At 39.8% G+C, this 15,805-nt stretch overlaps 1 protein-coding gene across 1 annotated transcript in view; it reads left to right on the top strand.

The window, feature by feature from the left end:
* Nucleotides 1-15,805, top strand: part of LOC124787927 (sensory neuron membrane protein 1-like) — a 355,132-nt gene that overhangs the window by 312,830 nt on the left and 26,497 nt on the right. Inside the window, exon 6 of the mRNA XM_047254915.1 lies at nucleotides 2,351-2,514. Within this exon, the coding sequence (XP_047110871.1) occupies nucleotides 2,351-2,514 (164 nt within the window). The remainder of the gene's footprint in view (nucleotides 1-2,350; nucleotides 2,515-15,805) is intronic.

Raw genomic sequence — 15,805 nt, 5'->3', positions numbered from 1 at the left:
GAAAATATTCTGTTGTAAATTACAGTATTTAAATCTTATTTGATATACACTGAAAGCTCACTATGTTGGCTTAACTGGGGTGAGTCCCAGCCCGAATTATTGAGAGTCAGAAGTATGGAAATGTATTGTACAATAATTATCTGAAGTTATAACTAGGAATATTACATAACATATATATGTAGTGATAAAATCAAACCTGGATGAACTGTAATGTTACGTGGACTATTGTGTAGTATATTAGGTTAAAAATCAAGAAGCATAAAATTAAAGAAATTTAATGTTACAGTAAATATTCAAAGGTTATATTAGACAGTACAGCACATGCACATAACGGTATTGGTATTTCTGTATGAAAATCTGCACTCGACTGGAAACATATATGTTATATTTATTATAGAGTAGTCCCTTTACCAGTTATTTGCTGCAGTGATCTGGATCTACAATAACATCGTGTGTACTCTTTGCTGCCTACTTATTTCTCTGTACAGACGCTACACTCCAGATGAATCAGAAACGGCCTCCTAACGCTTAGTTTACATTCGATGTTAACATCTTTCTGTTTCTGTGAAACGTTTACTTGCTATTGTCAATCTGCATTTTACATTGTCTTTACTTCTGCCACCATGACTTGTTTTGCTTGCTAAATAGCAAAACGCAGCTACTACATTATGTAGCAAGTCAGGTACAGATCTAGAAATAGCTGCTAGTCAAATTTTCACTGTTATTAAACTTTGAGAAGACCCACTATGTGCAGTTCAGAACCTGTAACAGATTTCCTTCCGTCATGTGTATACCATATGAAGATATGCAGATCGAACAGGTCGATAGTGTTGAATTTCTGGGATTACAACTCGATAGTAAATTCAGTTGGGAAGGGCATACCACAGAATTGCTTAAGCGCCTAAACAAGTCTGTATTTGCAGTGAGAATGGTGTCAGATGTAGGAGATATAAAAAACTTCCATACTTTGATTACTTTCATTCTATTTTATCATATGAGATCATATTCTGGGCGAACTCATCAAACCGAGCAAAAGTTTTTAGGGCGCAAAAGCGTGTGATAAGAATCATTTGTGGTGTAAATTCAAGAACAGCAGATAGAAACCTGTTCAAGAAACTTTGTATTCTAACCACTGCTTCTCAGAATATTTATTCCTTAATGAAATTTATTGCAAGTAATACATCTCGATTTACAACCAATAGCTCAATACATAGTTTCAATACTAAGAATAAGAATAATCTACATAAAGACCTAAAATCACTTCCTTGGTCCAAAAAGGGGTCCAATGTTTAGGAACACACATTTTCAGTAAATTTCCAGCAACCATTAAAAACTTGGTTAAGAAAAATGTCTGTTAGATTTCTGTTTTGACAGCACTTGGTCGCAACAGTGAAGATTAGGTATTTTGTGTATGATAAATTTATTAATAATGCATAACGGTGTTTCATTCTGACAGTGTGTTAATCCTGTAAATATTAGCTGTTCTAGTTTACCGCATTGTATTCGCCTATTTCGACAATCTCCTGACAAATGATCAGGGAAGTAAGTATTATATTCAAATGTTTTATGTTATAAATCCTGACATGTTCCACGCCCACGAGAATCATCTCATTTTTTGGATCTATGGAGCGAAAACAGTCTAATGTAATCTAATCTAAAGCTCATTTACTACTGCAATTTCACCGCCATCACCTGATTTATTCTGACTACACTCCACAGCCCTTGCTTGAGTGTTATTGATGTTCAGCTTACACCTCTTCTGAAGACACTACCGACCCTGTTCAACTGATCCTCCCAATCCTTTTTCGTCTCTGACAGAATTACAGTGTCATTGGCAAATCATAAATTTTTCATGTGTTGTCTCTGAACTCCACTTTGAGTTCAATATCATTACTGTGGGTCCAAGATTGTAATCCAGAATTTGCCAATGACATGTCTCCTTTGACCTTATGTCTTGCATGTTGGGCTGTGATTTGGAAACTGCAACTGTTTATGATATAAATTAAAGCAACTACTCGTGTCACTATTTTCTTTCCTTCCATGACGAGTTTAGAGTATTCACACGCTTACTTTACGAATAAGTATTTTTACAGAGCTATGAAAGTTAACACAGGCAACCTGCTACATCCTCCATAAAAATTCTCAAGTAATGCCGTAATCACCTAAAGACCATGGTGTAATGCCCTAATACGTCATGGTAGTAAATGAAACGTGAATGATACAGATACCTGTTTTAAGTCCCGTTAGTTTACTACAGAGTTGGTTTGCTAAAACTGCATGCCATTTCAGAGATACTGGATACTTGTCACCCTGCACATCCACATTTCAGCCGTGGTGCCCCGTGTTGCAGGTCCATGCACGCGGAGTATGAGCGCGAGCAGGAGGTGTCTGGGGTGCACGGTCTGCGGTTTGTGGCCTCAGGCAGCCTGCTACGCCGCGGAGGGCCCAACGCCTGCACCTGTCCCGACGGGCGCTGCCTGGCCACGGGCGCCATCTCCGTCCGGGAGTGCTTTAGTGAGTACACCAGCCTGAGTCTGTAGAGGATCTCATGAAGTCGAACGCAGTGTACCACAGGGTTCTATTTTTGGTCTTGTGCTGTTTCTCTGATACATAAATGACCCTCCACAGGAATTAGTGAAAAAAATACAAGGATACCGAGTATAGAACCAGATCTGTGACTGCATTCAAGGCTTCCTTTCGTCCGAACTGTACGCATCACTCTTAACGGAACAAAAGAGACAGAGGTAAAGGTAAATTACGGAGTACTCCAACGAAGTGTTGTAGGGCAGTTACTGTTTAGAATCTACGTAGATGATACAATAAACAGCTCCAGAAGCTCTAGTTGAGAGCCAAAATTATCTCTCTCTTTGGAAAGGGTGATAAAAATAAATGTAACAACTATCGAGGTATAAGTCTCCTGGATTCAACCTTTAAATTATACGCCAATATCGTGAATGCAACACATATAAAATATCATGAAAAAGTTAATATTGGATGAACAATTGGGTTTTACAAAACGACAATCAACTATTGACAATGTTTTTTCACTACAACAAGTTATACAAAACAGATGAGAGTTCAATAGGGAAACCTATCTTGCTTTTTTGGGTTTTGAGAAAGCATTCCATAATGTGAATAGAGTAATGCTGTGGAATATCATGGGTGAACGAGATTATCCATTAAACCTCAAATGCCATTAAAAATTGTTATACATACAGGAAATATAACAACGAAGCCAATGAACACAAAGAAAGGGGAGCGACAAAAACGTTGTGTTTCTGCGACACTCTTTAATAAATACATATAGATGAAGATATCAGAAAATGGAAAACGTTGAAGGTAAGTGGCGGTCTTTTAGACTGTGACACTAGAGTAAACGTAATTTTATATGCAGCCGAGTTAACTTTGATTACAGAGAATGGAGGTGACCTTCAGAGTCTATAAGTTGCAGCACACAGCCTCAGATTACAACCTATAATTGTCGGTAGATAAAACGAATGTGATGCCATTTCAGGGCAGACAACCAGTAATATCTAAAATAGTCTTAATAATAAAATCTTGGAACAAGTGAAACATTTTAAATATCTAGAATACGACATTGGTTACGAATCTAACCCGTGACGTGGACCAAAAATTAAATAAATGTGCTTCCATATGTAGAACCACCTTAAAAGTTTGCACAATAGAGCCAGAAAAGAAACCCAGAGGAAGTTTTATAAAACAGTAGCGGCACCATCCCTTACTTATGGCCCGCATCTCGTGGTCGTGCGGTAGCATTCTCGCTTCCCATGCCCGGGTTCCCGGGTTTGATTCCCGGCGGGGTCAGGGATTTTCCCTGCCTCGTGGTGGCTGGGTGTTGTGTGATGTCCTTAGGTTAGTTAGGTTTAAGTAGTTCTAAGTTCTAGGGGACTGATGACCATAGATGTTAAGTCCCATAGTGCTCAGAGCCTTACTTATGGGAGTGAAATATGGGCAACGACAAGACACCAAGAAAGTAAAATATAGACTCAAGAAATATCTAATAAGAGTGGAAGGATGTACAAGGTAAGATTGGAAAAGAAATGAAGATATAAAGAAATATTTTGGAATATACAACCTAAACGAAAAAATAAAGGAAAATTGGAGGAAATGGAAGGAACACATATGGGTGAAGAAAGAATCCCGGTAAAGGCTCTAAATGCACTGGAACGAAAAAAGTTGGATAACCAGAGAAGAGATGTGTATCGTAACAGGCAATTTGCCTAATACATGAAGTGAAGAAGAGGACCTGCTTAAAACTGTCCGTAAATGGTGTAGGTGTGTATAAGAAAGTAACAACCGCAGGACACTGCATCGTTTTTCAGAATGGCTTGCAGAATATTGATGAATGGGGTAGGCTCTGGCAGTTGATCCCGAACGTCAGTAAGTGTAACATATTCCTCATACATAAAGGAAAGAAATCAGCTACCGTACAATTACACTATTAATGACAAATTGCTGGAAACAGTGTCTACCATATAATATCCAGGAGTAACTATCAAGAGTGACCTTATGTGAAATGACCGCATGAGGCAAATAGTAGGAAAAGCTGATGCTAGACCGATATTCATATGAAGAATCTTAAGGAAATGTAATTCATCCACATCTACATCTACTTCTAGAAGATTACTCTTCAGCTCACAAGTAAGCTCCTGGCGGAGGGTTCATCGAACAAGCTTTAAGCTACTTCTCCAATGTTCCACGGAGCAAGTGGCACACGGGGCACTTCTTCGACCAATTCTTGAGTATTGTTCATCAATCTGGGATCCTTACGGGGTAGGATGTATAGAACAGATAGAGAAAATCCGAAGAAGAGCGGCGCGTTTCGTCACGGGTTGTTTAGTGGGCGCGCGAGCGTTACAGAACCGCTCAACAAACTCCAGTGGCAGATGCTACAAGAGAGGCATTGTGCATCATGGAGCGGTTTACTACCGAAATTTCGAGAGAGCACTTTCCAGGTAGAATAAGACAACATATTACTTCCCCCACATCTGTCTTTCTTAATTATCACGAGGAGAAAATTCGATAAATTAGAACAAATACAGAGGCTTACCGAAAATCATTCTTCCCATGCGCCATTCGCGACTGGAACAGGGAAGGAGGGATCAGTTATTGGTACAAGAATTACTCTCCGCCACAAGCTGTTAGGAGGCATTCGGAGCAGAATGTAGGTATAGATAGGTAGAAGATGCAGATTTTGTTCGTTTTCCTGAAACACAAGTGTAAAAGAGAAATATAGTAGGGGAAATCGGGGCGGAACGGGATACTTAAGTTTAACAATTTTTGTAAAATAAAGGAGCGCAAGAGAAAACATTTTAAAAGTATAAAAAATCATCATATAGTATCCCCTAACATACCTTACATGAAAATTACTTGATACTATAAGTAATCTTTTTTTACATCTTTTCAAAGAAATGCTTTCATATTTCCCGTTCTGCGCCACTCACTCGACAAGATGGGTTAAGGCAAATTTTGTGAAATTATTGTATAAACGTTGAAATTATTATGACTGTCATCTTAAAAGACAAAGTTCTTTAATGAACAAAAAACTTTAAAAAAGCTATAGCTATAAGAAAATATTTTGATGTCGTTACGAAACATGTATAGTTATTTTTAATGCCAAGTTACTGTTACTTTGTCGAATCCCATCGCTCGTGTACCAGATGTATTTTCTGGGCTGCGAACAGGTTACGTAGGATGTCTAGTTATAAATCCTCTGACCAAATCTCGCCCAGATCGACAAGTTAAAAGTCTGCTTTCTGCAGTTATGCATGCAGATAGTCTTTTTGTTCTGGAATGAACACATTTTTAAATTTTTCATATTACGTGTCAACTCTGAAGTTGGAACAGTCTTAGCTTTATGAACGTATCTTTCTAAAGTTAATAACGGTACGTTAAGCTATGTAGATGCTTTTAAAACTCCCATCTCAGAAGATAAAACGGCTGAACCTGTCATTTCTATCGATTTCACACGCAACTGCTGTCTATCAGTATTGCTAATGTAAGCTCACACTATTTGCAAAAGCAAGGAAGAAAAGGAAATGTTATTGTTGTGTTCTTCTGTCCGAAGACAGGTTTTATGCACCTCTTCATGCTAGTCCTTCCTGTGCAAACCACTTCACCTCCGAGTAACTACTGCAACCTACATCCTTCTGAATCTGTTTACTGTATTCGTCTCTTAGTCTCCCAGTACGACTTTTTACCCCACACGCTTCCCTCCAAAACTAAAGTGGTGATCTCTTGATGCCTCAGAGTGTGTCCTACCAACCGATCCGTTCTTTTGGTCAGGTTGTACCACAAATTTCTGTTCTCCCCAATTCTGTTCAGCACCTCCTCATTAGTTATGTGATCTACTCATCTAATCTTCAGCATTCTTCTGTAGTATCACTTTTTGGAAACTTCTATTCTGTTCTGGTCTAAACTATTTATCGTCCATGTTTCACTTCCATACGTGGCTACAGCCCGTACAATGCTTTCAGAAAGGAATTCGTGTTACTTAAATCTATACTCAATGTTAACATATTTCTCTTATTCAAAAAAGCTGTTCTTGCCTTTGTCAGTCTACATTTTATATCCTTTCCAATTCGACGATCATCAGTTAATTTGCTGCCCAGATAGCAAAACTCATCTGCTACTTCCAGTGTGTCATTTGCTAATATAATTTCCTCTGAATCGCCTGATTTCATTTGATGACATTCCACTGTCCTCGTTTAGTTCTGTTGATATTCATCTTATATCCTCCTTTCAAGACACTGTCCATGGCTTTCAACTGCTCTTCCAAGTTCTTTGCTGTCTGTGACAGAATTACAGTGTCATCCACAGACCTTAGAGTTTTCATTTCTTCTCATTGGACTTTAACTCTACTACAAATTTTTCGTTTGTTTCCTGTACTGCTCGCTCAATGTACCGATTGAATAACATCGGGGATAGGCTACAACCCTGTCTCACTCGCTTCTCAACCACTGCTTCCGTTTCATGGCTCTCGACTCTTATAACTGCCATCTGGTCTCTGTACAAGCTGTAAATAGATTTTCCCTCTCTGTATTTTACCCCTGCTATACTCAAAATTTCAGAGAGTATTCCAGCCAACATTGTCAAAAGATTTCTCTAAGTCTGCAAACGCTATAAACGTAGGTTTGCCTTTCCTTAAACGATCTTCTATGACAAGTGATAAAGTCAGTATTGCTTCGCGTGTTCCTACGTTTCTCCGGAATCCAAACTGATCTTCGCCGAGGTTGGATTCTACAAGTTTCCCCAGTCTTCTGTAAAAAGGAAATATAGAGTTTGAAACCTACTTGCCTAAAAAAAATGATGGGGCAGAACGGGACACTACTCCATTCTGTCCCGTCCTGTTCACCTCAACGGCACATTTTAGGTTGCTAACTTTTATGGACCATAGTAACTGATGGATTTGAACGTAGTATGTAACTAACGGATACCGAATGGCAATTAATTTAATATTACGTGGCATGTAAGGGCAAACAGTTAAGTATTAGCGACAAATCTTGCGTTGCAATTCACAAAAATTTTTAAAAACATTATTTGAAACTTGAAAGACAACCGTTCGCTTAAAGTAACATTTCAACCCAAGTAAAAATTGCTGTCACACGTTCTCTCACATTCAGAGACCTAACTACATGTCACTAGAATCGGTTGAAGCATTCTCCAGCTTCCTATAGTATACCTTTTGTCGGAAAGACTGCTAACAAAATATATGAAAATGTCGACAGGTGGTTGAAGGAAAATAGGTTAAAATTAAGTAATGACAAAAGTCAGCTCTCTAGGCAAGATGCTAGTGTCCTCTTAAGACTGCACACTGGTCGCTTTGGGGTGCTCTAGACAGCATAGGACTATTACGACGTAACCATATTGCCCACCACCGAAAACGTAAGTAATGGCAGTGAAGTGGATTGTACGTGCCAATCTGTTGTATGGAATCAGAACAGGAAGATAGGTAGATGTCGAAACGTGACAGAATGGCAGAAAAGACCTAGCGTGTTTTGACGTGCTCGCAACCAAACCATGAATTAAGCTGGCTGATTTTCTAACATGTCCACGAGGACTATCCAATGCGTCTACAAGGAATGGTGTACCATGTACTACCAGGCACCAAGCAACGAGAAGCTTGGTTGTAAAGTCAACCGACAGGGAACAGAGGCGAGTGCTATGCCTTGTAAAGGTCAGTAACGTACCTGATCATATATCAGCTTGAAGTTCTTCGGTGACAGCTATCACGGCGAGAACTTGGTTGTAAATATGGATGAGTACAGCACTATCCATATCCTGTAATGTGGTCGACACACACACATTTGGTTTCATAGGTTTTACTGCCACAAACGCCAGACCCCCTCACTGAATTAATTATGGCTAGTCCGTGTCTTAATTATGTAGTTAAGTCTCATTCACCAGGTACGCACATACTGTGTCTTCTAGTTGTATGATAATAGTCACTGAGCAGTACAACGTTGCCAACCAACAAACAGTCTCACTCTGATGAGCAATACGTGTCGCACTTTTATATTTAAGTTAATCTGGAATCAATGTTAATTGTCCTGCTTCACAGTCCGTCCTCGTGTTCAGGATAACGCATCATTTAAGCATTACATTATTGCTGTTTTGACTGACACGGGTTCCACACTCGAAATATCGGAACAGGCTGACTTCAAATGGCCTCAGGCCCAGAGCTTATATAGCTTTGCAAAAATGGCTGCTACAGTTTCACATAGTTAAATACGTAATTTCGATAATTTACAGTTAGAATTTTACATCCCAAATTAATTGAATAGTGCAGAAAAACTGGTTGTAGTCTGAAATGTGTGTTACAATAACAGTTTCGACAGATATAAGCCTTCTTGATGACGAAATCTGCAAAAATAGCTAAAGAAACGATACCATACATAAAACTATTGATTACCAGGAAACTAGATTCTGGTGTTCTTACCATGTTTTGCAAATTATCCACATGAATACTTTAAGGATTTCTGTGTGTTATTTTCTTAACTTTCCAGTAATATAGTAATTCATCTGTTTACACGTCAACAATGTGACTGGAATGGGAAATAATTACTGTTAGTTAACTGAACTGAGGTTTAGCAAAACTAGTTACTTGAAATGGTTCAAATTTATTAAGAAATTATTCTGACTAGTGTAATTTAGCCAAGTTGGACCTGGTCTTATTCTCGGAATTAGAGAAAGACAGCTTTATCTTATAGCACATCTCGTACTAACAATAATGATAATTAAGAAAGCAAAAAATCATTTAAGGAGGCTAATAATAAAACAAAATGAGAATGGGCCCCAGCTTGCTTTTACACAAGTCTGTTTCAAACCAGGCAGGAATTGCTACTGGCAGTGAATGATTATAAATCTAAACCAGTTTTCAAGCAAACACTGTGAAGCGAACTGCTTGCAGTGGGCATTTCGAGTCGGTACCTCCGATGAGGGCATTGCCCGAAGCGGCACGTGAATCCCACCTCCAGTCTTCAGTGGACAAATGGTACAACGAGCCGCGATTTCCTCTCTTTTGAAACGATGCCAAGCGTTGAATGCGCTATCGGCGATGTGATGCGTTTAGCCTATAGTGTGTGGAGGGGTTCTATAGTGTTGGCAGGGTGTTTTTCGCACCATGACGTGGGCCCAGTCATTCAGATTACTGTGGATACCGAACATGAAATTTGTTTCAGTCAAGTGTTCCCTTATCTTCTGAATCTTGAAGATGAGTGTGGTGTGGACCCTTCATCTTCCAGATAACAACAGCCGTATTCAGCGAGCTGCATGTACTCTTGGTTTGGTGGAAACTCAGGCGCACTACTGATCTCATCACATTTCCCGATCTCATAGAAGATGTCTGAGACTATTTTCAATACCCTGTGAAACGCAGAACATCTGCGCAATTTTGTAACACTGCCGGATATAATCATTAATGAGTAGCTTCAGTTGCATATAGAACACCCGAAGAAACTTGCGAATATTCTCGTCGTCGAATTGAGACTATTATCGAAAATGGAGACTGTCTTATGCGGTGCTAGCATGTTGTCTGCTATGCTTGACTATCTTTCAGCACGTGTACTTACTATTTAGTACTCATCGCAGATCTCCCCAAAATACAAAAAAAGAAAAATCTGTGTTCTCAAACAATAATATAATATTTCTTAAAAGACATCATAGTCGCCGTTGACTGTATGAAATATTTATTATTACGATTGCAACTTCGGCCTTAGGGCCATTTTCAAGTAACACTGCAAAAGTTACTTAAACGCAAAAAAATATAAAAGTGAAGCGCAGGGTGTATATACATAACTAAGAAAACAATATTAATAATGTATATACACCCTGTGCTTCACTTTTATACTTTTAACTTTTGCAGTGTTACTTGAAAGCCGGCCGGGGTGGCCGAGCGGTTCTAGGCGCTACAGTCTGGAACCGCGCGACCGCTACGGTCGCAGGTTCGAATCCTGCCTCAGGCATGGATGTGTGTGATGTCCTTAGGTTAGTTAGGTTTAAGTAGTTCTAAGTTCTAGGGGACTGATAACCTCAGGAGTTAAGTCCCATAGTTCTCAGAGCCATTTGAACCATTTTTGTTACTTGAAAATGGCCCTAAGGGCGAAGTTGCAATCGTAATAATAAATATTTCATACAGTCAACGACGACTATGATGTATTTTAAGAAATATTATATGACTGTGAATCCCAACCATGAGAAGTTAATCAATAATATAAAAGACGTTTCCAGGTTGACATTTAAAGAACACAAATTTGGTTGGAAACCATAATGCCTAGATGCGATGAAAGAGAAATCCTGATTCAGCCGGATGTGGACATTGAAAATAATTAAATGGCGCCAAGTGAGAATTTGTTATGCACCAGGACTCGAACCCGGATTTCCCGCTTTACGCGAGCAAGCGAGCGATCACCTTAACCACTTCGGCTATCCAGACACACTTCCCATCAAAACCAAATTCCCAACTTGACGGACAGTACTTCTGTACGATCATCACTGCTCACAGTCTTTAGCATGATCCCTGCAAGAAGACGGCCCTAGAGTGAATCCACGGTGAAGATATATCGTGAAATTCCGACAAGGCGTACAGATGTTACAGCTCTTTTGGACATGTCCGAAAGAACAGACACCACACATACAATACTAACATCTAATGGCCAGAATTAATGGAACGCTCAAGTTCACATACCTTTGCGGTATACAAGATCACCGCTATACGTAATTTAAAAAAGGAAAAACTTGTTCATTAGGCACTTCTAAATTAACAATAAGTGAATAATGTGAGTCGACATGAAACACATATGGAATCCAGTATTAGAGTCAGATATTAACAGATCTTTGGAAGGCTTGAAGCCAACTGAGACGTAAGGAATAGACAACGTTTCTAAAATGATTGACGGAAGCGGCAATCAAATGACTTTTCGAGGCAGTGAGTAGAATCTTAGAGACTGAAGACATACCATCAGAATCTCTGAAAAATATCATCCACACAATCTCAACGACAGCATGCCAGGTAAGCGCGAAAACTATCACACAATCAGCTCACCAGATCACGAATCGTAGCTGCTGCGAGCAACGCTATACAGAGGAATTCAAGAGGAAAATTAACGATCAGATAGATGACAATCAGTTTCGGTTTAGGAAAGGTAAAGTCGACAAACAGCGACTTAAGACATTGCACTTGATAACGGAAATAAGACCTAAAAAATGGGTATCAAGATCCGGTGATGACATTGTAATCGTTAGTGAAATTGAGTGAGAACTGCAGGGCCTGTCTATTGGAATGAACAGTTACTGAGCACACACTATTGACTGAGAGTAAATCGAAGAAAGACTAAAGTAATGAGATGTAGCAGAAGTGAAATTATCGATAAACATAACGTAAAAATCGGTGACCAGAGAATAGAGAAAGTTAAAGAATTCTGCCACCTTGGAAGGAAAACAACGCATGACGGACGAACCAAAGAGGACATAAAACAGATCAGCACAGCCAAAGCGGGCATTCCTGGTCAACAGAAGGGTACCGGTATTAAACACAGGTGTTAAATTCAAAAGGAAAAGAGGAAGGAAGATTAGGGTGTAAAGTCGCACTGACATCGAGGTCATTAGAGATGCAGCACGAGGTTACATCGTTTCGTGGGTGGGGAAGGAAATCGGCTGTGTCCTAGCAAAGAAACCATCCCGGCGCTTGCCTGGTGCTATTTAGGGAAATCACGGGAAACCTAAATCGGGATGACCAGAGATGAGAAATTGAATCTTCGTCCTCCTAGGTGTGCGTCCAGTGTGATAACCACTGCGCCACCTTGAACGAAGATGAGATTTCCGAGACTGTTCATTTGGAGCACAGAATTGTGTAGCAGTGAATCATGGACTGTGAGGATAATGGTAAAAGTGGAGAGTTGAAGCGTTTTTAGATACGGGGCTGCAGAAGGATGCTAAAAATTACGTGGGCTAATAAGGTAAGTAATGAGAAGATTTTCTGCAGAATTGGCGAAGAAAGGAACATGTGGGAAAACACTGTCAAGAAGAACGGAACATGAGTTAAGACATAAAGGAATTTCCTCCATGGTACCAGAGGCAGCTTCAGGGGGTAAAATCTGTATGGGAGACAGAGATGGGAATACATCCAACAAATACTTGAGGGCATAGAGTACAAGTGCTACTCTGAGGTGAAGAGGTTGGCATAAGAGAGGACTTAACATCTGAGGTCATCAGTCCCCTATAACTTAGAACTACTTAAACCTAACTAACCTAAGGACATCACACACATCCATGCCCGAGGCAGGATTCGAACCTGCGACCGAAGCAGTCGCGCGGTTCCGGACTGAAGCGCCTAGAGCCGCTTGGCTTGATAAGAGAGGAACTCGTGACGGGTTGCATCAAACAAATCGGAAGACTGAGCACTGAAAGATTTTTTTTTTGTTGGGAGGGTGGGGGAGAGGCGGCGGATGGGAGAGGAGGGGAACTCAAACTTGAAGGCTTAGTACTTACAGAAAAATGGCTCTGAGCACTATGCGACTTAACTTCTGAGGTCATCAGTCGCCTAGAACTTAGAACTAATTAAACCTAACTAACCTAAGGACATTACACACATCCATGCCCGAGGCAGGATTCGAACCTGCGACCGTAGCGGTCGCTCGGCTCCAGACTGTAGCGCGCAGAACGCACGGCCACTCAGGCCGTCTAAACTTACAGAATGCAGCAGCATGTTATAAAAATTCTATGTGTGTTACAAGTAGGATATCTTACAGCGAGTACTTCAAAAGACTTCCAATTTTGACAAATATTTCTCTTTACTTATAGTACTTCGATACCTGTTGCACAATGCACACACTCAAGAGACAAAGCATTTTGAAGCAAAGTCTTAGGACCAGTACCAATCTTGAGAATGAATGCCACGGGGCGAAGTTGCAGACGCCTGACGGGGTAAGGAAAGTATGTAAAGGGAGCAGAAACGAGTGGGAAATCAGTTTATCAATTGTACTGGCCGGAAATGGAAAAATCAGCGAACGCAACGACTTTGAAACAGGACGTTACAAGAGAGACACTGTGCAGATGAAGGGACTGACTCGCGATATTGCAAGACTATTTATTCCTAAACGAGCCATGAAACATACAATTCCCTCCAACATACAGGTAGGTCAATGACACGTTTCAAAATGGAGAAAAATTCGGCTCGTACAGAAGAGTACTATCTGCTTACTTAATGGGAAGGAGAGAAAATGATAGCTGTACACTACATAACATCGGCCACACACCGTACAATTGCTTGCAGAGTACTGATTTAGATATAGGTCTCCATAGTAACGCCTAGTTCTCTGGGAGAATGAAGTTTTCAGAGCAGAATAATTATTAGCTGATACAACAGCTATTTAAATTTTGATTCTATACTTCTTCATTTTTTTAATGAGTCACTTTAATCTTCCGTGTATCATTTGTACCCTTTCGAAATTATGTGGAACGTGTCATTTTACATTTACATTACACTTTCATAATATGTAAATATGGACACATGCTGACCATCTACAAGGTATTTTAATTTTTTTCCCTTGAATACAGATGAGGGTTAGTAGTTCATACCCACCATCTTCGCACAATACAAAAATAGAAATTCTTCTAGGGAAAAGAATTGTCAAGGAAAAACTTTTTCAGTTTGTTATCAAATTAGTTGTCTGTCAGACATTTTATATCACTTGATAAGTGATCAGAAATTTTGGTGCTAGCATAGTGGACCGCTAGTTGTGCCTACGATAGCCATAATATAAAATAATGAATCAATTTTTACTTTTTATATTGTGATTGTGTACATCATCGTTCCTTTTGAAGAATAGTGGGTTATTAACAACAAAATCCGTCAGGAGATAAACCATGAAGCAGTAGTCAAAACGCCTAACTCCTTAAACAGAGTACTATGAGATGGTTGTGGATGAGCACCATATGTTATCCTTGTAACATGTTTTTGATCAATGAACACGTTTCTTAAAGATGAATTACTCTAGAATATTAGTCTATAGATATTTTTGGATGAAAATACGTCAAATGCTTTAACTTGTTGATTTGTCTTACCCCACACTGATTCTAATTGTGGCTGAACTAATTTTTTTTTAGGAATTCCAAAATTTTTGAGGTTTTTCACCCTAGTTATTATTCCCTCACCATGCAGTATACTCATCATGGGTGTAATACCTCAAGATGAGTAGAACCAAATACATTGTGTGTTTCTGAACTGATAGTGAAACCATTTGCAGAACTTACTCAACTAAACTTTTAAGAAAATATTGTTTACTATGTCTTCTGTTGCTGTATGTATACTTGAATTAATGGCGATACTGCTGTTATCTTTAGGAAGAATTAATTGTGCTTGTTGAATATTGGATGGAAGTTCGTTAACATATATGAGAAACAATAGGGGAACTGAGAGTGAGCCCTGTGGAAACCCATAAGTGATTGCTCCACATTCAGAAGACTAACCGTTGGATGAATTATGAAGTACTACTTTCTGCATTCTTTTGGTTATATATCACATGATCCATTGGTTGACCATAGCGTCAGTTTCGTAAAGCCTCAGTTTATCTAGGAGAATGCTCTGACTCACACAAGTAGTTTCCTTAGATAGGTCACAGACAATTTTTTGTCAAGCAGTTAATAATGTTCGCTGGCAGACCGGGTGTACGTGACCTGCTGTGATTTTTAGCGTACTAGTGCGACGATAAACGCAAAAAAAGGAAGCAAAGGGGAAAACAACCTTAGCTATCGATTAGCTGCTACAAAGCATCAATGAGGGCAGGGGCTGCTCACGAAGCGTTGCACTGGCTGTTACACGTGTGGATAACAAGGTGCCCCGCAGTGGCACGCGAGATGAGGGTCTGATAGCTGCTGCCGGGATACTAGCCACTACAAACACGCAGGCACGCACGCACACACACACACACACACACACACACACACACACACACACACACACACACAGACCGCAGACAATGGTGCCGCTTGTCTCTTGTCCCACACACAACCTGTTCATAGATGGCTGTGCAAGTACTTTACGAATGCGTCAGCTTCTTCCTAAATTTTCCGTCTCTAAAAAGCGAAGCATATGAACAGACGGATTTCAAACTGCTAGAGGAAATGATCAAAACTGGCGTTTTAGCAACAATGGAAATCAGTATAGTATTATTGCTCATTAAAATTGCTACACCATAAAGAACACTCAGCAAACGTCGAATTGGCGTGAAGTGTACTGGATGCTTGGATGCGCAAGTAACCAACTTTCCAGCAGAACTGCAAAAAA

Source organism: Schistocerca piceifrons, chromosome 3 (genome assembly GCF_021461385.2).
Source record: "Schistocerca piceifrons isolate TAMUIC-IGC-003096 chromosome 3, iqSchPice1.1, whole genome shotgun sequence".
Classification (NCBI taxonomy): Eukaryota; Metazoa; Arthropoda; class Insecta; order Orthoptera; family Acrididae; genus Schistocerca; species Schistocerca piceifrons.
This window is presented reverse-complemented; position numbering and strand designations above follow the sequence as displayed.